We start from the raw sequence: 23,464 nt of genomic DNA on the forward strand, positions 1-23,464 counted from the left end.
AGCCCACGGGCCAACCGAGCTTGTGCCCTGCCTGCGCTCGCCCCCGCGGCGGCGCGCTCTGCTAGGATTGGCTGTCGGGGCGCGGGGGGGCGGAGCCGGGCTCGCAGGCCAGGCTGCGATTGGCCGCGTGGGCGCGGGCTGAGCAGCGGGTAGGCTTGCCTGTGCCAACGCCCTTTAGCGCTGGCTCTCGCCGGAGACGGGAGCGGCTCTTTCTCTCCGCCACAGCCCCGAGCGAGGCAGCCGATCGGGTGGCGCCCGCGGCCCGGCCTAGCGCAGCGGACTCAGGTGAGCGCGGTGCCGCGTCCCGGCGGCGGGCGCGGGCCCCGCTCCGCCGCCGCCTGCCGCCGCGTCCTCCATTTTGTGATCGCGGCGTGGAGCGCTCGGCGGCCCCGGGGAGCGGGAGGCGCAGCCAGCCAGCGCCGCCATTTCGCACCCGGCGGGGCCGCCGGCTTCCTCTTTCCGCCCTGCCGCCGCGGGGGGCCGCGCCGGTCGCCCTCCCTCCCCGCCGCCCCCGCGCCCCCCGCCGTCCCTGAGGACGCGGCCGCCCCTGCCCCCCGCCCTCGGGGCCGAGACCCCACCCATTGCCGTGCCACCGCGCTCCCCCGCCGGCAGCGCGGGGCCGCCGCGCCCGCCGCCGCGCCCGCCGCCGCGCCGAGGACCGCCGTCCCGGGGCCGGAGCTGCGGCCACTCCCGCCGCGGCCGCCGGGGGGAGGCGGGGAGGCCCGGGCCCCGCGCCCCGCCGCGCTCCCCCGCCCGCTGCGCCCCGCCGCCAGGAGGCGAAGCGGCCTGGGCCGCTGGCCTGGCCCCCGGGCCGCCCCGCCCCGGCCGCTCCGAGCTGCCCTGGCCTCGCTCGCCCCGCGGAGCGCGGGTGCTCGAGGGAGGCGGATGCCGGGCCCGCTCTGCCAGCCCGTTGGGGTTTAACCCCTTCCTTGCCTCCCCAGGGCCGAGCTCGTCTCGCCTCTTTTATTACTGATTTTCTTCGCGCTTGTCCCGGCTTTGGCATCCGCCTTTCTTCGGCCCTTACCCGCAGGGTTTGCGGCACACGAGGGAAGGGCTTTGGGCAAGGCCCCCCAGGCTTGATGGTAACCAAGTATCCTTCTCCAGGTCCCTGTTAGACAGCCTATCGATATGTTCACGTAAAGCAAGGAATAAAAGCAGGGCGAGGACAAAAAGTCTGCTCTGATGGAAAAATAGCTATTTCCAGTGCTTGGCCTTCAGGCTGCTGTCCCTTGGCTAGCGCTGAGCATGCCTTCCCCAGTTGGGTTTCTAGGTCGTGGTTTCCCTGGGGGTGGACCCTTGAGACGAGTGCCTCTCCCCTTAGCCCTGCATGGAAGGGCAGGACGCTGCAGTTCATCTCCACGAGAAGCACCTGGAGATGGGGAAGGGGAGGTGAGGCTCACTGTGATCCTTGTGTTTTGGTGGGTTGTGAGGGGTGCCATAAGATTATGTTCTGTAGTGTTTTATCCTAGCGTCATGGTTACTGTCTTCTTTCTGGCAGGTTTTGAGGTGCGTTCTTGTGTTGATAGTGTGACGTCCCCAGCTTCTCCTGCTTTTGCTACTATACTGCTCTTGCCCCACTGCCAGCCACCATGGATAAGACCGAGTTGATCCAGAAAGCCAAGCTGGCTGAGCAAGCTGAGCGCTACGATGATATGGCCACCTGCATGAAGGCAGTAACTGAGCAAGGTGCTGAGCTGTCCAACGAGGAGCGCAACCTGCTCTCAGTGGCCTACAAGAACGTAGTGGGGGGGCGGCGCTCTGCCTGGAGGGTCATCTCTAGCATTGAGCAGAAGACAGACACCAGTGACAAGAAGATGCAGCTTATCAAGGACTATCGGGAGAAGGTGGAGTCTGAGCTCAGGTCCATCTGCACCACTGTGCTGGTGAGTGGGGACTTACTTTTGTCTTCTGGGTTTTTTTTAAGAAAGAAGTACAGTATTCATGTGTGCTGCTGTACTGGGGAATAAGACTGGGAACTTGACTGTGGAATATCACGCGAAGTATTATGTTGGGGTGGGGGAAGTCAGTGCAGTAACTTCTGCAACCATTACGTGGGTTACTGTGAGAAGGAAAATCATCTGCACTACGCTATGGGCCCCATGTGTGTAGAGGTATTTGAGGTACACACTCAATTTTGAATGTGTATTTGGAGTACATTTTTGGACGGAGTGATCCATATGCAGTATTGTACTAGGTAATTGCAGAGATGCAGATAATTTAGTCTCGTGCCTGTTTGCTGTGGTTAGTAAGCTTATCTAGTCATAAGATAAGCTGAAAAGAAAATGAGAAAACCCCTTTATTTCTTCAGATCAGAGCTAATCTGTTAAAAGCATTTAAAGTAACTGCATGTGCATTTTGTTTACTTCTCATGAAGAAAAAGACTCTCAAGGGGTCTTTAGGAGACATTTTGAGGATTTTTTTAATATAAAATATGAATTTATGAAGTAAGACATCTATACTGAAGATAGGAAATAAAAACATAGAAATTGGCTTTGTCAGATTCAAGCTGACTTCTCGGGAATCTTTAAGATGAATTTGCAGTAATTATGCAATAATGTAAAAAACTAAGGTGTGAAGATTGGCATGACACCCCAAGCGTGCATCAAAGCCCAGGAATACATTTCTGTACAAGCAGCAGAATTCCAGATGCTATCGATAGCGAAACTGTACTGCACTGTAGTGGGAGATGAAGAGACGCGTGTCAGCAGTGTGGAGGCTGCTGGACCCTATTCTACATGACCAGGGAGTTGTGGCTGCAGGAAGCTGCGTGTGTGTAATGCAATAGTAATTGTGTGGCAGGTAATCTTCAGTGGTTTATTTGCTCCTCTTAGTTACTTTTTTTGTGTGTGTGTCTAGTATTGTTAACATGAGAACAGGAAGAAGTGAGTCTATAAGGAAATAAACAATTTTGAGGTAAATATATCCTAGATTGGCTTAGGAGACCTGAATTTAAAGCTGACTGGTTTGGTAGTAACAATTCTTGATTAAGTGTTCTGGCTCATGTATAAGGGAGTACTTCTTTGGATTGTGCTGAAAATACCTATATGCTTACTTGCATGCTGCCACCTAGTTTTTTTTTTCTTTCGAAATCAGTCAAAAGGAGTTACCTTTGCTTGAAAATCATTTGGAAATTTATTAGCTTAATGAATCAGTTGGGTTAATTCCTTAACACATTTAAGAGTCTGTGTCTTCCAAAGAAGCTGTTTCTACAGTTACAGGTGTAGTTAAGTTGTAAAACTTTTACCTTTGTGAAAATGATGTGACTTGTGTAGGGCACTGATTCCTGTTTCCTGTGACAAGAGTTTCACTAGAACCTGTGTGATGGGGTGCCAGCATTCGTGCTGTTGTCACTTCTCTCAATCTCCTCTATTCAGTGTCCCACTTCAGAACTAACTTCTTGGGACCTCAACATAAAGCTCACTCTTCAGACTTCTTAGTCTCCCTCTGTCCTTCTGCCAAATCTAGTTCCTAAGAGAAGGTTATGCATAAAATCTCATACTGGTTGCTGTGCCATCTTGACAAGGAGCTCGTGCTTCCATATGGAGATCGAACATCTCTGAATGATAAAGGTAGCGAGCCATTTCACACTGTGTCTATACTGAAATTATTCCAGTCGCATCAAATGGTGGACAGCAGGTAGTCTGGTAGCCGTGCTAACACAAACCTCTGATGTAGGGAAAGCAAGCTCTTCCCACGCTAGCCGAATTTTTCCCTGCATTCTAGTCTTTCTCTGTTCTCAGCAATGGCCTGGTTGGCAACTCTCCCCTTCTCGCCTGGAAGGCAGCAGGAAGTAGTGAGGACCGAAACCTACAGCTGTGCATGCTTTTCCTGTTCTGCTCTGCCAGCAAAGATGTGCCTTCCTTTGGTAGGAGGAGATGTCAGCTATCTACTGCAAGCCTTCTGATTTTTACTTTTCCTGTGAGGGCCATGTGCAGTTATGTTCCGTTCTGCTTTTCTCCCTTTCCTTCTCCATCTACCACTTCTATGATCCATGAGTCAGCATCCAAGAGGTTGGAACTCACAATGTGCAGGCACTACAAAGGATGGGTTTCCTAAAGCTGAGCCACAAAGTGGTTTTGACAACTCCTTCTTTGAATGATAATTTCTTGTTTACTAATACTATAGTAACTGCTGGTAGCTTTTTTAGATCTCTTAAGTTGAATCTCAGAGATGCTTTTTTAATTCTAGGAAGGCAGCTAAACTGAAACAACTGTTGGCAAGTAGTATGGAAAGGTTGCTTGTCATCTGGAGTATTTGGATTTAGCAAGGGTGGATGTGTTGGGTGGAGTGTGACTGCTGTTAGTCATACTACTAACAGGTTTTTTCAAAAGGCTTTTTTTTATTATTGGTATGCCACAGCTTTTCAAAATGAGGTATATCTGCTGTTGTAGAAACCTTCATTTAGAAATACTTGTGCTAGCATTACAAAATACTGCTAATTTGTGATTAGAAAGGCAGCAACACTGAATCTGCAATTACTTTTTTTCCTGTAAAGAATGCCTCAAGCCATTTAGGTAAGGCATTGTTTTAGGGCATGGTTTGATAAGGAACTTAATCACCACTAGAATACAAACATCCAAAATTATGTTGAGACACTTTATATATATATCTCTCTCTGTATATAGATACATAAAAATAAAACTTTTACTAATAATTTAATTAATGTACAACCACCATCAGTGGTCACAGTAAGATATTGCATCTCATGCCAAGCAGTGAAGATATTTCTTTAACAGCCTATCTTGCAAGTAGGAGTAGATGTGATCTGAACCCTTTTTAATTGATAATTTTATGACTGGTCTTTCAGGTGAAAGTGGCTCTTTAATGAAGAAATGGTATGGCTTTGTCAAACAACTTGCACAAATGTTTTATTTGAAAGGTACGCTAGGAGGTTTTATTGAAGTCCCTGTATTGATTGACTAATTCTTTGGTAATGTAGAGAATTAATGTTGAATCATTCCTTATGAATCATAGTTGAAACTGTTCTTGAAACCCTCTTGTCCTTGAATAAAGAAACAGGTTGGCAACTTAACTTGTTTTCAAGGTAAAGTTGAACTATGTTGTTTCATATACTCTGAGCACAAAGTTCGTGCGTATTTATATTCTCTGAGTGATTTCAAGACAGGGATACTAGATAATGTAGAAGGGATGGGTGCAGCAGCAAGTTTCATGTAGTTAATGAAATAACATGTGAAACTTTGAAGATGGAATGTATAATATAAGACTAGTGCTTTATTGTATATACACCCTGCTGTTTAGTGACATCTGATTTTCAAAAAAGGTAACTTTTGAATTGTAGCTTCTCTGGGGGAGCAGATCAAACTGCTGGGTTTTCCGAGAGCCTCAGTCCTTTTGCATAGCAATAACTCGTGTTGCGTTCAAGCCTCTTCGTTCTTTAGAGAGAACTGGTGTAAAGGAAGGAAGGACACCAGCCCTTGCCTGGAAGCAGTTCACTCTCCACCTGCAACTTGAGCATTTTTCCATGTGTGCTTGGTAGCACTCTGCGTATGTTCGGTTTCTAGGTCCTGATGTTGTTGGAGCCCTTCATAGAAAAATAGAGGTGATATTTGATAACTACTTTGAACCACAGTTTAAAACTTGATGAAGATGCAATGGCTAAAATCATTAGGGCTTGGAAACAACTGTATCTTAATGGTTACTTACTCCTCATGTCTCTAGCTGAAACTAAAAAGTTTATTTTAATATGCTTTTAAGGTTTTGCTTAGAAAAGTTAATGTCCTCTGTAAACAGTTTTACATTGCACTGTATCAGGCCCATGTCAGCCAGTTTTTCTAGAAATGAGCAAGGGCATCGTGAACTTTTAAAAATGGCCCAACAGTAACAGTACTTGTGCTGTTGATTCTTTCCTGTACCCTGCAGCAGTGCCTGTAATGAAATAGTCTTGAGCTGTAAGGTGTATCTTATTTCAATTTTTACTGTCTTAAGGTTGAGAGGATGCTTGTAAATGTTTGATCTTCTGTGAGATTGCAGTGTTAATTGTTGAAAGCATGTATTAATGTGTTGTTCTTGCCAGCTCCCCTTTCCTTCCTTCCTTCCTTTCTTCCTTCCTTCCCCCCCCCCTCCCCCCCCAAGGTTGCAATGTTGTTACTACTTCTGGTTTGTGTAATTAACAAACAATAAATGCTAATAAAAACAAGGGTAAAAATTATGTCCGCTTCTGGTTTTTATCCATTTTGCAGATCTAGTTCTAAAGTTAATCACTTAAAAATAAACAAAACAAAAATCCCCATACTAGAAGGTAATGTTCAAAGCAGCTTTTTTCAACAGCACAAATTCATAGCTTCACTGAAAATGAAGTTGGTATTTCTTGCAGCAGCAAATAGATTCCTTGTGTCGGACAAAATGTCTGATGTCAGATGATGAATAAGCTTTGACCATAGCCCTGCTTTTTCCCTACTGTTACCTTTGGCCTACAGAAAAGTGAAATGTTGATTTTTATTATACATGCAGAAATTTGGTGGATTCATTAAGTATCAGCTTGATGCTGCTATATGAACAATTTACTAGAGTTTCACGTCTTGTGAATCCTTTTTATCTGCTTTCCTATTTTCAGTGAATGGCCAGAGCTTATACAGAAATACATAGTGTTGTAGAGGTGAAACTAGCATCTGAGTAAGAGGATATTACAGTCTTTTGACACTGGGAACTATGTAGGATGCAGTTTTATTCTGAAGGTCGGGCATACTAATCACTTAAGTTAATACTACTTTTGGACTTGAATTAGTTGTCCTGATAGTGGTTGGGACAGTGTTTCAAGTATTACTTTTTTTACCTTTCATAAATTAAAGCAAATACTATTCACTTATCCTTTTTAAGTAACTGACTAAAAGGGCTAGCTACTTCATGACTTAAAGCCAGACCTTAGGTTGGGAATGTTACTTCTTAGCAAATCCAGAATTGTGGAATGAATGCTAAATTAATGTTTTAATTTAGAATAACAGTTGTCTTTTTGATGAACGGTAATATGTGGGGAGACAGTTGAGACTCCTTTGTGCGCAACTTGTAGGAAACGTCAACACATTTGTGATAAGAATTGTGCAACTTAATGTATGAATCTTTTCTAGTTTCCTGTGCTTGAAACTTAAATTTAAATTCATGATCTGAGCTTGACTTCTTTGTAGTTGTACCTTTTCTTATGTCGGTTTTTGCCCTTTGTTAGAATCTGCTGCTGGAGTACTACACTTTTGTGGAAGGAAAACTGAATCCATTCCTAAGAAAGGACTGACACTTGCAGAAACAAAGCCTAGAATGCACTGATGTTCTTGAAGCGGCTGAAAACTGTTAAAGCCCAACTAAAAATAGCTCAAGGAATTCTGATGGTAGCTGAGGCCTCCATCCCATGCAGTCATTGCTTGCTGTCCCCCCTGCAACTAGATACTGAATTTCTAAAACGCACAAGCAAGCTAGTGAACGGTACAAGATAAACAGCAGCAAGGTATTCGGTCTGAGGTTCTGAAAACTTGCGCCATTATGTTATTTGTGTGTGCAGTGTCGTTTCCTTTTTCAGAAGCTACTGGGGTGAGTTTAGATCACTGATTTGATTTGCATGGATATCTCCATCTTGAGGTAAAGCTGAGAATAGGGTTAACTTCTGTCTGTTGAAAGTAAAAAAAACCTGAAGATCAATGGCTTGTCTGTTTTAAAAGTTAAAGAAATGACTACCAGAGAATTGCACTTCTGTGAAGTCATAGCTCCTAACAGCTCTGAAAGGCCTGTCCTGAATGTTAACATCCTGTGAGAAGCAGGATGTGGAGTAATTGAAAATAGGAAATGGTAATACCGATGCAGGTGACCACCTGTTGAGAATGGGGCAGCCAAAGCCTCATCTGTTTCCAATGTGAAATCCATTTTTTTTTAATGAGGTTAAGCTATAGATTAACTAGCCTGGTTGTAGTCAAGGCTATTAAAGCTTTGTCTATACTATACCTCAGTCCACTTGTACATCTAGAATTATTAAATTTCCTGGAGGATGTTTACTGGTTTGGTGGCCTTGATAAAGTAGGATGTGCTCACGTGGACAAAAAAGACACAAATTATATTTTTCTGCTAATGCAGTGAAGCTTTTAACAGATTTTGTAAATCACTGTTATACTTACCTGCTAGACAGTTGTCTTGCAGGCATTTCTGCTACCTTAGATACTAACATGATAGATGCCTTTTTGAAGTAAAATGTAGAAGGCTCTATATTGGAGAGAGAGAACTTGATGAGGAAAGAACACGCTCAAGCTTGATTTCTTTATGATGGCACAAATTGGGGTTGATTAGCATATTGTTAAAGCAGTAGATTGTGCCAATTTCTGTATGGGCGCAGAAGCTTGGTATCCTGTTTTCAGTAATGGGGGATGCCTGATTTTCAGAGGAAAGTAGTGGGGAAAATGGGGGCGGGGGGGCTGGTAAAAGCGCATGGATATACTTTCTTTGTAAGTTTGGTAAGTGAAGGTGTGTGCTTTCTTAATCAATGTTTTCTTATTTGCATAGATCTCACCCCTTTTTTAGTTTTATGCTCTTGGTCTTTGAGAATGATGGGCCTAGTGCCCCTAGACACTACTTGCTCTTTGTGTTTAAGTGCTTTTGTACTTGACCATGAACTTGAAGCTAATTTTATCACAGACTAACTAGGTAAGGTAAGTAAGACTGTTCCTGAACACTGTATTTGTGGCACTTACTCCATATAGCTCTACCAGGTTCATTGGCCTGATGTTTACAGGTTCCTTCTCGTACTTTCTGCTTCCCAGGATGCTGGAACCAACACCAGAATGCTCCAACTGAGCATACAGCTGGCTTGTAAGCTTGTAATTTGCTAATTCACGCTGTACATCTGAATAACAGTTCATGTGAACTGGCCACTGAGACATAGGAGGCAGTAAAAATAATTTAAGTGTTGAGTTTCGCATCCTGTGGTTCTGTGCACCCACCAAAACATCAGATGTAAAGACCTATGAACTAGAAAGTCCTGAATTAGCTGTGATTTTGCTTGTGCCTTTCACTTAATTTGTTAAAGGAATCAAGGGTTTGATTTACCAGTTTCCAACATTGATAAAGGTTTATTCCTTGCTCTAGCAATCTTTATTCTGTCATTTAATTTATATGGTCCATCCACTGAAGTAGTTGGATATAGGAGTCACGTTAGACTCTGGAAACAGAAAACTTTCCATTTGCTCTGATAACAAGTTTTCTAAATACCCTACATACACTCTTATCAGAGTGACAGCCTCATATTTCCTGGGTAAAACTTCAGGAAGTTCTGTTCTGAAGTTGAATACATTTTGCAAAATTCTTGTAAGCAGAAATTGTTCTAAATGGAACTAGGTAGCAGGGCCTTAGCAAGAAAGTCAAGGTTCACTTGCTATGAGAAATTGTTATAACAAGGTTATCTGAAATGTTGGCTTCTAGCTTTTGTGACTTAAAGGTTAGCCTTCATTGTTGTAGGTTGTCTCATTTGGGGAATAACAAATTACTGGCACACTCCTAATACACTGAATGAAATAATACAGTGGTGGGTTTCCTTCAAGGGGAAGTTAGACAATGCAAAAGGCTGCACTAAGCAATGGGAAGAAAGTGCATCTGTTTCATTATCTTTCTGGATTTCAATGATCACAAGCCTCTGATCTAGGGCTCCCAAACAGAGAGCAGAACTGAAGCAAGTAAAACTTTTTTGGGCCCTCCAGAGTTTATCTATTATCATGAAAGGCTGGCTTTAAAAATCAGTTATTTGCACAAGGGCAACATATCTTCAACCCATGTAACTCGTGCATGCTGTTGCTCGTTTTGAGTATTGTTAGTCTAGATATATCTCAGTCAATCATTTAATGACACCTGCAGGGCTTCTGTAGCTGCAGAGCATAGAAATATTTTTAAATGCAAATTTAGACTTTTTTGTTTGATTCTGTCATATTAGGAAAGATCACAAATGGAGAACGCTGGAAGAAACTTTAGGTAGTCAGGATTCTTAAGGGAAGAATTTGATGTCAGTAATGCATGTTTACTAAGAGGAGAATAACACTTGAAGTATTTTGAGGAATTAGAAATATGGAAAACGCAATCATGGAAGAATGTTAGAATCAATTTGAGATAAATCTGATACCAAGAAAATTTCCCCGAAAGCTTTTGGCTGTGTTGTATGGCCATTACTTCATCAAAAATTTATAATTACTGAAAAGGGGAATAACTTTTTTTTTTTTGAAGACTTATTTCTACATTTGGCAGGGGGAAACTGGAAAACTTCAGGCTCTTCCATAAAAACTTGAATAATTCTTTGACTTTCACTGGATTGTTGGTTTTGTCTGATGAAAATCTATAGAAAGGAGAACTTGCATTTCCACACACTTCTAGTTCCTGGCTTACATAGTTCTTCGGGGAAGACAGAACTTTCTAACTTCTTGTTTTAGGGGAAATGTAAGCAGTGAATGTAAATTCTAGATGAAATTAATCTTAACCCCAGGTGGGAATAGTGTGGGCAGACGTGCTGCAGCTCAGGCTTCCAATGCATCTGTTAAGTGGGATTCCAGATACTTCATTCAGGGCCAATCCTAAATATTGACTGCCAGTTTTTAAAACTATGTAGAAAAAGACTCAGAACCAAATGGAAAAGATGAATTAGGTCACCCTCTCCGTTTCCGTGCCAGGTACATTTGTGTCTGCTTTTGACAGTGCTTTGTCAGGTCACCTTAAGGCCATGCCATTACTGGAAAGGTGGACACGTATTTTCCTCAATATATAACCTGAAATACTAATGGTCTTAAGAGGTCTGTATGAAAACTATTTAATGTTCTCCCAAAAGGAGTTGATGCATAGAGCTTGAATCCAGAAGGATGAAGAACTTACTTGTACTGAAGTGAATTACACTTTTGAAAGTAAAGTGATCTTACTGTTGCAGCAGGGGACTCTCCCTTTCCTGTCAAGAAAACAACTGCTGAATGTTAAAACACACTTAGGTTGCAGTGAGTCATACTGTGGACTTTGGAATGACTGATTATACTTGAAATACTTGGGAAGTCTTAATACCAATTTACTAAACGATTAAAACAGGCAGTCATTTGTCAGTAGAAGCCTTATTGAAAGATCTGAGCCTACACCAATCATCTGTGCTGTCAAACTCTTTGGAACATTTAATGTGTTTAAATTCACATTTAACTGTTGTATTAAGGGAATATACTGGTCTGAGCTGCCTCACCAACTTCTTAGCTTTACTTTTTGACTGCAGATAGGGTGGAAACCATTTCCCTGTATGCTGCTTGTAGGTGGTTTTTCTTGTATTGGAGCTGGATGGACCTTCAGAAATACTTGAAACTGAAGAGTTTTTCCAAGTATTTTGCACACTGCAGCCCTGGTTGAATTTATGTAGTGTCACACACTTCACATAATGTGCCTGTGGGATGCAAGCTGCCCATCTTCTAGATGGGACTGTGACGTTGAATCCATGTTCAGGGTGGTAAGTTAACTTGCTAAAAAAAGTGGTGTTGACATGCACAGAGTGCATGTGCATTATTTTTAAGGAACCTTGTCTCAAAATAGGTTTATTTCGAAACAGTTTGTTCACTTGCATGTGACCATGTGGTTCTGTGGGGTTTGGCCAGTAAGTCTATGCTGTTATAGGCAAGTACAATGTTAAGTAATCAGAGTTACTTGCTGTCACCCATGTAACATCTGTTCTGGTGGCTAGCTTCAATACTCCTTTAAAAAAAAAAAGCTCTTAAAAGGTCAAAATAGGGAACATTCAGTATCAGCTCAGGAAGGGAAGGAACACCTAGGAAACAGCAATAAAACTCAATCTAGTCTCTGTAAGACCTGTGAAAATCAGTGCCCTGTGGAATGGTAGCACCTCCTCTGCTGGCAAGTCTGACAAGCACTTGGACAGCAGAGAGCTTCTGAGCAGTTCCCCCCCCCCCCCCCCCCCCCCCCCGAACTTTTTCCATCATGGGGTGAGGAGGATTATACTTTTTTTTTTAATTATATGCATTGATATTGATTAGTTTTGTTCTTCTATCAAAAAAGAGTAATACTATTGGATTTTTTTTCTCTAGATGCTTTTTGTGTCATGAGTTAAAGCCCAGCAGAGGACTTTGTCTTAAATTACTAAAACCTGCAAATACAAATTACTTTCCACAAACTGTTACTATGTTTGCTTTTAAAGAATAGTATTTAAATCATATGCCCGAACTGTTATGAAGTTTGCTTTTAAAGAATAGTATTTAAAATCATATGTCCAAAAGATGAAGATAGTGTTGAAATAAGGTGTTTTAAACAACTTGAATTAAGATATATGGGCCTTAGGCTGAAGAATATTGCTGAAACGGTCTGACTTGAAAATCAAACTTTATATAGATTTTATTTGCAAAACTCTATGCCAGCAATTTTGAGCATCAGCACACTCCTCCTTGCTAAAGATCGTGCAGCAACTTAACCAGTTTATATTTATGGGGGCAAACTTTTGGAGAGCATTACTGCTTATGATGGTTGCTTTTACATTGACTTTTTTCCTTCTGGTGGAGCAAAAGTAACAATATACTGTACTAAGTTGGTGAGAAATGCAAATTTCAATGTAGATCAGTCTTTTAATAGCATAACATTAAATAACTTGGTGCTGGTGATGTGACCCAAACATGTCGTAGGTGTTGACATCTGAGTGATGGTGGCATTGTAAATATTTTGAGTTACTTCAGTTTACCACATTGAGAACTTCTGTCAGTACCTAGGCACGTGGTATCTTTAGCTTGCTTTGAAAATTGACCTTAAACTACTTGTGATCAGTAGATAATTTCTGGAGCTGACCTGGTTCATGTTCATCCTCTGGTACTGAACAGAGAAGTGTGAAGAATGTATCTGTTGGGTGATAGTATTGGAATATATACAGAGACTTAACATATTTGCTTTTCTTACTGAAGTCCAATTCTAAATGGTGAAAGTGCTGAAGGCAGCTCAAAGGTCAATTTGGTATTCAAGATTTTTTTTTTTTAATTCATCTTTGTTGTCAAGATTCTTTATAGCTGAGTATATGGGAAGAGAGAACAGCACAGATCAGATAGTGGTGATATTTATTTTTCTGCCACTTGAACCTACCACATAGTTAAATTGTACAGAAAGTATTTAGTGTACATTGTAGTTGAACTTGATGTCTCAATCAGGCCTGCCTTTTAAAATAGGCTTAGATGGGAGGAGGCTGGTGGGACTTCCTGTTTTGATGTCAGCTTTTAAAAGAAGGGTTTGTCCTGGAAACAGGTAACAAAGCATATGTAGAGTGGGACTGGTACATGAATTGCAAGGAATGTGTGCATGGTGTATGTAAGGAGAGGCTGGCTGGGTGGATGCACAACAAATAATTATGAAGAAGCTGTGTCTTCAGGGAGTTTCTTTGTCTGTATCAGGCACTTCAAGTAAAGATATGGCCGGCATATTCCTTCAGGGCTTGCTTTCCATAAAGCTGAAATAATGGGGAAGTGATGAGAGCAGATGAATTAAACTTAATATTTTTGGCTCAGGTTAATTGCAATGGTCTGATACTACAACCACATGTTCAACCCTTGTTCCTGCTTAAGCAGAGAGGAAAAGAGACTGAGAGGACAGTTACTCAGTTGGGAAAGAACAAAAGTAGAACTGGAGAAGGATCCAAAAAGGCAATTGAAATTTAACTTTCTCTTGGCGTGTAAAGGAGTAAGTCTGCCAATGGAGAGAAAAATTAAAATAAATTTCAGCTTTAAAGGGAGAAGAAGTGGATTGCTGCCAGGCTCCTAGCCTGCTCCCCATGGCTCCTTCAGGCAGCTGAGGATCTGTTCCAGAGACCGGTAGCTCTTTGTTGCTGGCATCTCTTTAATAGATAAATAGATAAGCCTGCTTTCTGTAGGAGGAGAAAATAATATCATATATGAGAATATGATGCTATTAGGATGGCAGGAGTGTTGGCACACTGTGAAGGCAGAAATAAATTGAGATGGGTGAGCAACACTAATGAGAAGTGGGGTGGGAAATCCTGTCGTGCTATAGGAGGACCAGCGTGCCACTTGGGAATAATGTATCAGTGTGGGGGAAGTCGCAGATACCAACCGCAACCTGTCACAGTGCAAACCTATTCTAATGCAATCGCACCAGGACACGCAGGGTCTGGCTTGAGGACAGAGTTTTGATTCCTGTGTCTTTGTACTGTTCGTGGTTCTGAGAGTCACCCACCAACAGGGCAGGCCAGCGGCCAGCAGCTCAAACATCATGTGGCTTTTCATGGCAGCGTCTGAGGCATGTTTGACGTTGTAGAGCACGTAATTGCTGGTTGTTCATTTCTTGGTTTAGAAGGTGGTAAGAACAGTCACAGTTCTTAATGATGTATTTTTAAGTAATTGTATTTTGATAAATAACTTTCTCTGACCAAAAGAAAAAGTGATGGGCATGTTTGCTGTATGTGAACATGGATGGCAGTCTATTGTATTGGCTGACTTCCATCACAGAATCGTACCTGTGGCAGTGTCTGTCTCTCTTTAGGCAAAATTTATCATAATAAATTTTGAGGTTGGCTGAGGTCTGCTTCATTGCTCAGGCTGCCTGTATTCATTTTACTTGCTATCAACTGATGTTTAAAATGAGAATTCCTGGCTGATTGCTGTTTCATGGAAAGGTAGAAAAGCCCAAGTGGGGAGAAATAGAGAACAGATGTAGGAAATCTTGAGTTTTCCTGTCTATTACTGACTCACAAGTGTAAAGTAAATCATTTAGCTTATTGTGCTGCCTGCTCTCGCTGCCCTGCCAACATTTGGCCTGTTAGAGGGAGGGTAAGATGCCTTCCCAGAAATGATGATGATGTCCTGAGATGAATGGCTCACTAAGTGTACCAAATACATTATTGATTTGAAAGATAACGTCTGGATAGATAAATAATTAGCTGTACTCAAAGTCTGTTTGTATTCTGTTCTATCCTACATGATTCATAAATGAGATCTTGTTCCATTTAAGGCTATTAAAAAACCAAAACCGGATACATAAAGTCCAGAAAGAGGATGTTCCACCCTAGCTGATGGAGGCACAGATCTCTCCCTTACCACGTGCTGTGGTGAGGATTAGGAGGCCCTTGAGATGAACCGGGAGTGGGAGCTGCTGACTAGGCAGCTCAGCTCCTCTAACTGAGGAGCGCCTAGGAAATAAAGCAGTGTGCGTAACCCACTCTTTGCTGCCTGAAAAACTACAGTTCACTCCCAGCATCCACTTTTTTTCCTCTAAGTTTCTCAGAAATGTGCACAGAACCACTGGTTTTCAAATGTGCATAGTGGAGGCACCGCTTTCACTGCACACAGGCTGCAGTGCTACATGCTTGCGGGAGGGCTGGGGCCATGGCAGAATCCTTTTGTGTTCCTGGAAGAAGTGTGTGGCCTACCCCGTCTGGAAAAAAAAAAAAAGTGGGCATTAATGCTCTAGGGAATGTAGGTTTGAGGCTCAGCTTAAATTAGACATGCTAAAGCTCTCCTGTAAATGTTATTTATCGTACACTAGAGTCCAGGGTGTTAGTATTTTTAAGTCATAACCAAGCCACATCAGTTATGCATGGTACTCTACTGCTAGAGCTACCTCCAAAGGCAGAATTTTGTAATAAGATCAGTAATATTTTTTGTGTGCTAAGTTCACAATAAATCTTGGGTTTTGGAAGGCATAAAATAAGGTTTGTTCCCTTGTTGATGTGGCTGAATAAAACTTTTCAAGATGTTACCAGCATTTAAAAGAAAAATCAAAGATATAGTTTTGTCAAATATCTGGTTTAAAATCCCATACAACATATCTTTCTTGGTTGTCTGGTCAGTGCTCCTTAGACTGTGGCATAGTTTTTCACATCTAATCTGAGCACATGGATAAATCACATCTCTGCTGCTTAATGCAGTCCCAGCCTTAGGATGGCCTTTAGAGGCTGGTAGTTACTCTTTGATCATGACTGATTTAAGGAACCTGTCTAAATGTAGGTGTATTATGTGTCAACTTTCATCATTCTGGGCAGTTTCTTGTAAAGTCAAACCTCGGTGTTAAACTTGAGGTTACTGCATGGTTGTCTCTGAGATTTTGAAACTGGTTTGTGTAGTGTTGTGCTTTTATGGCTGGCGCTGACATCTGTCGTAGGAGAAAAGCATCAGGAAAACTTCACATTTTGGCTTGATGTTTTTCTCATTGCAGAAACCTGTAGGGTGGGAATAACTCATTCTATATGGGAATGACTCACACAAAATAACAGTATTAATAGGGGGTTGTATTACCCATCTGCCTACTATGTCTTAACTCTTGTTTTGAAACATACCTAAGGTTTTGTTGCTTTTTCCATAACACCAGTGAGGTGTACCGTTCAATACGCTTGCTCAAGCCCTTGCATACTTCACTGTTAAACTGTTACACAAATTCCCCACTTAGCCCTATGCCATACTAGCCAGTGTCTAGTCTTTGGTAGGGGTTTTCTAGCCTTACAGAAAGTCCTAAAAATGTCTGTTTCTGATTTGGTAAGTGGAAGGGTATGTCAGGCTCGGTATCATCTTACCCTCCCGCTGTTTTCTCTAGGGTGGTAATAAGAGTGCTTGTAACTCTTTACTGTTTCTTAATGCCCTGGTAGGGGGATCTCTGAAGGGAGCTTGTCTGTGGAGCTATATGCAATATTACATCCATGGTAAGCACACTGTGTGGATGCAAAAATGCTTTTTTCACCCAATTGGAAGTACCCTTCCACAAGTGTAGGTTTAAAATAATTGCCAACACCTCAAGTTGACTTGGAATGAGTAAACGCTTTCAGCTGGATTGCTCTGCTACTGTTGATTATTAAAGGAAGTAATAATGGTATGGCTGTATGCACAGGGAGTAGGTTTGTGTCTAAAATTAGCTTGTTTTTAGTGCTACAGTTGCTAATTAAAATGCTACAGGTTTTTACCCTGAAAGCTTACAGCTCCTTAAACATTTTCTTTGTAGCTGCTTCATGATTTGGATACATGTTCCTGTAACAAAGTCTTATTTAACTAGCCACAGTTTGCAAGCTTTGTGGAAACTTTCTGCTGCTTTTATGACCTGTTTATTTTCGAAGTAACTGAATGCAGATTTTTATCGCTTAAATTCTTAGTGTAAAGTTGCTCTGAGTATTGCGGGGTTTCCTTGAGTCTATTGGAGCTTATTCGCATCTTTTGTGAACATGGGTCGGTTGTGGTAATGAGTTGGGTAAAATCACCAGGGCTCAGGGACAAGGAGATCAGCCAGAAGCTGCTCTCCTCCTTGTCAGTTCTCTAAAGTACCCCCTTCGCTGGGGGAAAATCCTGTACTTCTTCTCTCCTTCGCCTTCACCCCTATCTTGGAAGGGCTAGGAGGCCTTGCAGCCTTGGAGAGAGACTTATCTCCTCTTGCTGGAGGCTTGTAAACCTCTCCCTGTCCCTCTGGTTATCAGGTAGGAGAACTGTGAGCAAGGGGACCGATGTTAGCAGCAGCTCAGGGTGTGCTGCAGAGCACTGTATAGCTCTTCCCATTCCTGGGAGCAGCAGGGCGCACACGAAGGATGCCTCCCTGCTACGCTGGGGCAGGTGTTACTTTACAGCCTTGCAAAGAGCCGTTGTGGTTTGGTAGGGATGGCTACCAACTAGACAGGTTTGAATCCTTGGCTCTCTCTGGTAGGTGAGCTGGAGATTCCTTATCACAAGTCTAATGAATGCAATTTATACGAAAAATAGCAGAGTTCTTTTTCTTTTTTTCTGTGAAGTGGGAATAAATTCTTATTTATAAATAGCTTTGAAGCTTTCTGCATAGTGTTTCACTTTTCCAGTAAAAGCTTACTCATTTGCAACAGCATTTTTGAAATGAGAGATGCGTATCCTGAAACTAAACTTGCTTCTGAAACTATACGCCAGTAAACCTTTTCTTGTTACTTTTTCCTGCAGTCTGATCAGATGGCTGACTGATCATATTAATGTAGCCTCTAGCTTTGTGCCTTTACACAGTTGCTTTAAATGTGTGCACTGTGTAAAATGCTCTTAAAACTCCTTTTTCGCTTGTAGCAAACATTTGAGTCCAAACTTTCTGGAGAAAAGAAGAATAGATTGAATTTAGTTGCAATGGTGTATGTAATATGTAAATGTCTCTGTTGTTGTTGTTTCAGGAGCTGTTGGACAAATATTTAATAGCTAATGCAACTAATCCAGAGAGCAAGGTATTCTACCTGAAGATGAAGGGAGACTACTTCCGATACCTTGCTGAAGTTGCCTGTGGTGATGACAGAAAACGTAAGTACCTTGTGGTCTTCAAGTCTGTAATAGGTAATGAACCTCAGTTTTGGGCCATGGGCAAGGGAACAGTAAATGAAGTACATGTGCCAGTATCTTACTCTGAACTCACGTGAGTTAGCTGAGTGGGAACAATTACGTTTCAGTTGAAAATCTCCAGTGTTCATACAGATGGAGAGTAGCATTTTGAATAGATCTTAAGCATAGTATGCCAGGGAATTTTAGCTGGTGTTCCTGTCATCTACCCTAAATGTCTAGATAGTTGTTCCATAATGCTTATTCAGAGCTTTTGGAAAACAATTTAGGTGAAGGTCTGCTAACATTTTGTGTTGTTTGTTTGTATTTCTTTACTAAAATAAAGTTGGTGAGGAAGAGTAATTGGATGTCTGCAACATTTTTTACTCCATGATGGAGTCCTGTTGATCTAGAAGTTTAAACCATTTCGGTGTGAAGCAGACTTCACTGTAGTCACCTAAGTTTATAAAGAAGCAACAAAATTGCTAGGTCAGTACACTGTCCAAAGAAGTGTGAGCTGCACTCTGAAATGGTTGATGTTCACGGGGATAATACTGTCCCTGTAACTTTAGTTTGCCCTTTTGGATCCAGCAGAAAAGGCCTGGAAAACTTCACAGCTGGTACTGTTACTTGATATTGGGCATCCTGAGAATGTAGAACATTCCTAGAAGTTAGAACATGTGCATAGGTGGTTCTGAGTACCTCAGGAAGCTCTTCTGGGGAGGATTTAAACTCTCTATTCAGAGGATGTATTGAATTAAGTATTAGAACTGTCTTGCAAGGTGCCTGGGTACTGTTGTGATGTTAAAAACTCTTGGTATCGCATAAGTTAGTGATACATTTCTACATAACAAACTAAAATTAGTACTGGAGTGATGCTGTGACACAGAATGGAGATGGACTGTTGGAGCGGGCAGAGTGCTGAAGTGACTGTTCCTTTGGGTTGGGCATGGTAGGCATCTGACAGTGTTGGCTAGCTTAAACCGATTGAATTGCAAAGTGGGAGGACAGAGCTGATTGTCACTTAAATAAAGGCTTTGTTAGTCTCCTTGTAATGTAAGAGCATTTAAGTTGAAAGATGAAAATATACAAAATGGAGTAAAAGTCTTTGCATTAATGAGTTGCATTAAGAAATTCTTAACCCTTCACCTGATTCAAATGACAATGGCAGGTCCAAGTGTAGCAGAAGCAACTTGTCTTTGGCTTTCACAAAGATAATCTTATTTATATTTCATCTCGAGCAACAGTTACAAATCTCTGGGCTTGTCTGAGCAGAGAAACACCAGCTTATCTTGGCTAAAAAGACCACTTTTAAAGTGATATGCATGCTGATATGGGTGCTTACTGTAGAAGAGGGACTGATTGATAACCCTCTTAGCAGATCTTGGTGTTTTGCTGGGAAGTTACAGCTTATGTGTATCACCCTGCGTACATTTTGTGCTTGACTTCTCAAACTTCTAGGAGTTTTACTTGAAGCTTTTCTGATGTTTCACTTCTAAGCATCTGTTTATTTTCTCAGTTTCCAATATGTTTTGTTTACCTACAAGCTGATTTATTTCCTGCATTTGCTAGGGGTTTTGCCTTTTTTTCACCTGTTGTCAACAAATTAGTAGTCCATTAGCACTCATGACAGTGTAAATACTGAAAAACCCAAGTCTGTGTTGTGACTCTTTTGAATACTTCGCAGGTTTTGCTTGCCAAACTCTTTTTTTTCCAGCACTTTCTAGAGCAATTATACTATTAGCTCCCTCAGAGAGCTGTATTCTGAGCTCTGACAATGCCCTTTCTTTTCCTGCGGTCTCCTTCCATTCTGCAGGCATGTTTAGGGCAGCTGTTGGCCCTTTGATTGTCTGTCGGAAGAGAATCTGGAATAGACTATATGTAGCACTCTTAAAGTACTCACTCTAACCTCTTTTCTCTGTGGTATTTCTCCCAGTTATTTTGAGCACAACCTTGGGTTTTTTATCTTGGCCTGTCTGCACTGAATTTTTGGGGGCAGACTTGCAGTTTTTCAGGAACATGCAGTACATGCCTTCTGAACTTCCTCAAGAAGAAGTAGGCCTGTACAGACAGTAGCTGCCTTTCCTCTGCACGCTGGACTCACATGAGCATGTCCATCCTGTGCAGGGAATGAAGCAGGAGTTCTGTAGAAAAACTAATGCACAAATTTTTTTTTGTACCTAAAGTATCAAAGGCCAGTGAGGTAATACAGACACCTTGGATGTTTGTATTTACTAACTTCTGTGTGTTTATCTGTCTCTTGAATACCTTTGCTCTGTGGTAGCTTAATTTGCTCCCTGTGTTTTGTCAGTGTGGCAGCTGTACTTAAAATGGGTTTAAAATCATTACCTTGATTAAAGTAAGTGCAGTGTTTTGCTAAGAGTGGGCTTAACTTAATGTTTCTCATTCTTTTAACAGAAACAATAGAAAACTCACAGGGAGCTTATCAGGAGGCATTTGATATCAGCAAGAAGGAGATGCAGCCAACACATCCAATTCGCTTGGGTCTAGCTCTTAACTTCTCTGTATTTTATTATGAGATTCTCAACAATCCTGAGCTTGCCTGCACACTGGCAAAGACAGTAAGTTACTTTTTTCTTCTGTATGCCTGCAGGGACAGTAGAAGAGAGTTTATGCTTAAAATAATATGAATTATTATTTCCTAGAGTTTATGCAGGAAGTGATACTATTTAATGTATCTGGTTTCCAAGCTCATTGTTAGTGTGATTAAAGGCGTACAAGCAGGCTGTATTTACAATGTGACTTAAATTTTCAGGAACGCAGCAAGCTTTTATTATGCCTTTATTATGCATCTGTTTCAAATAGAGCAATTCAGGTCATTAACTTCTAATGTTGCCTTTTTTTTTTTTTTTTAAGCTACCTTTACTGATAAGTTTAGCTTCTGGTTGCTTAATGATCAGTTAACAGAAAGACTAAAGATGGTTTAATTATTCTAGGCGTTTGATGAGGCTATTGCAGAACTTGATACACTGAACGAAGACTCATACAAAGACAGTACTCTCATCATGCAGTTGCTTAGAGACAACCTAACAGTAAGTTGCCTTTTTATGTGCTACCTGGTTCTGTAACCATGTATTTGCTCAGTTAGGCTGAAATTTGTGATGAAACAAAACCCTTATTTCTCTCTAGCACAACAAATAGCACTGATTCAGACTATTTACCCTACTATACCCTTTCATAACTTAGTTTGAATGTAGTGTAAGTTGATGTCAGCAACTTCATGCTGTGTAATCTAGAATAATAGCTTGGATAGTTCACATTCTTCATTGTTTGGTGGCCTTTTCACTGGAGGGGGAGAAGGTGCATTCAGCTAACTTAATGCACAAGATAGGACAAGGAGTCAAAAAATAGTAGTCCGTGGTCTGTCAGGGATTCTTACTCAAACTTTTTGATGACTGCCTGAGAAAGAAAACATTTTTTCTGTTGTACATTCAGTGCAGCTTGCTTTATTCATTTTCATGATTTTTCTTTAAAATAAAAGATCTGGAATTTCAATGTGTTAAGAATAAAAGCAGTTGATGTTTGAGTATGTGTTATAATGATTAACAGTTTAAGAAAAGTGCCTAATGGAACCACTGTGTTCTATTAAAATACATAACGAAGGCAATTTTTTAGGGATATTCGCTCTGGATATTCACTGCATTTAAAATTACAGCAACATTTATTATTTTGCATTACTCCTTCAGCAGAAATGTCTTTTATTAGCACTATAAAATGCTTAGCTCCAATAACCAAAATGGTAATCTTCACTTTCGGGATTCAGACTGCTGCTTTTGAAATTGATGTTACTCATGAAGCTACCATTCAGCCTCGTTGAATGATCTAGGATCGATGACATAGCTTGCTATTATGCACAAAAGTCTGGACCTCTTTAGAACCCCGTCTGCTCTGCCCCTAACACCGGAGGTGCATAGCTAGTTGTGCCCTGTGCATGGGGAACTATTTCCAATTACCTCTCTCTGAGCAAGTACTGGAAGCCAGGGTTGTACAGCTCCAGTGCACTGGTACTTTGCAGGCATCCTTAAGTCTAATTCATTGTCATTTCTATACAGTCAGTAGTTGTCTCTTTTTGGAAGTAAAGCTGTGCTTCTGAAAGCTGACACTGTTTTTCTTTTCTTTTCTAGTTATGGACATCAGACAGTGCAGGAGAAGAATGTGATGCTGCAGAAGGTGCAGAAAACTAAACTGCACGTGGGGCATCATTCTCCCTTTCCTTCAAGAATCCTTTTTACACGTCTCCATTCCTTATAGCTCCACTTGGATTTCCTATAGCAAAGAAAACCCATCCATGTGTATGGAAATCAATTTATAGTCTTTTCACACTGCAGCTTTGGGAAAACTCCATTCCTTGATTTGTGTTTGTCCTGGCCTTCCTGGTGTGCGGTTACTGCTGTAGAAAAGTATTAATAGCTTCATTTCATATAAACATAAGTAACTTCCAAACACTTATGTAGCGGACTAAAGTGTACCTGGTATTTAAAAACAAATCTGAACCAGTTCCTGCCAGTTGACTGTGTTTTGTATTACAGTAAGACATGAAAATGTAGTTAATTGCAACTAAAGAGTGTTCCACATAGCTTTTAATTCTCCACATTCCCTTCTTATTCTGCAGGGTTTCCTTTCCATAATTGACTTTCACATGCTACTGTGTATTCTTTTCAGTAGGAATATGGAAGTATTGGGCCAGATCAAGTTGAGCATTTCTAGTTTGGAAAAATGACAAATTGAGTTGCTTCCTGTATCATGTAATACAGAAGCTTGTGTGTTCGAAAACGGGCTTCTCTTAATCTTCAGTTGCTGCTGTTTAAGTTGATATCCCTTCCCAATAAAAGTTCACTTACACTCCTGCCTTTGTAGTTCTGGTATTCACTTTACTATGTATTAGAAGCAGCATGTTACTGCCGGAGTACAGGCAGTGCTTTTTGGCAGACTAAAGTGCATGTCATTTCTTAATACACTGGAATGGGAAAACCAATTGAAGTTCACATGTCCAAGTATAAAATTTAGTACTTTTCCATGCAGGTTTGTGCACATGTGAGAAGGTGTCAAGTTTGTCCAGTGATTGTTCTTTAGAGAGTTTGGACCACTATTGTGTGTTGCTAATCATTGATTGTAGTCCCAAAAAAGCCTTGTGAAAATGTTATGCCCTCTGTAACAGCAAAGTAACATTAAATAAAATTACATTTTATAAACCA

At 41.4% G+C, this 23,464-nt stretch overlaps 1 protein-coding gene across 1 annotated transcript; it reads left to right on the top strand.

Annotated features, from left to right (window-relative positions):
• Window positions 1-127: 127 nt before the first annotated feature.
• On the top strand, window positions 128-23,464 carry YWHAQ (tyrosine 3-monooxygenase/tryptophan 5-monooxygenase activation protein theta). Its single transcript, XM_075497971.1, has 6 exons — window positions 128-285; window positions 1,499-1,883; window positions 18,110-18,233; window positions 20,667-20,830; window positions 21,206-21,301; window positions 22,394-23,464. Exons 2-6 carry the CDS (start codon window positions 1,590-1,592, stop codon window positions 22,451-22,453), a joined length of 738 nt encoding a protein of 245 aa, XP_075354086.1. The 5' UTR covers window positions 128-285; window positions 1,499-1,589; the 3' UTR covers window positions 22,454-23,464.

The sequence above is a fragment of the Mycteria americana genome, chromosome 3 (assembly GCF_035582795.1).
Source record: "Mycteria americana isolate JAX WOST 10 ecotype Jacksonville Zoo and Gardens chromosome 3, USCA_MyAme_1.0, whole genome shotgun sequence".
Taxonomy (NCBI): Eukaryota; Metazoa; Chordata; class Aves; order Ciconiiformes; family Ciconiidae; genus Mycteria; species Mycteria americana.

What these genes read in the sequence shown, in the direction of transcription:
- YWHAQ (XM_075497971.1), top strand. Translation starts at nt 1,590, where the DNA reads ATGGATAAGACCGAGTTGATCCAGAAAGCCAAGCTGGCTGAGCAAGCT. An exon ending in CCATCTGCACCACTGTGCTG is followed by an intron (nt 1,884 to 18,109) that starts GTGAGTGGGGAC and finishes TTGTTGTTTCAG; the next exon opens with GAGCTGTTGGACAAATATTT. An exon ending in CCTGCACACTGGCAAAGACA is followed by an intron (nt 20,831 to 21,205) that starts GTAAGTTACTTT and finishes TAATTATTCTAG; the next exon opens with GCGTTTGATGAGGCTATTGC.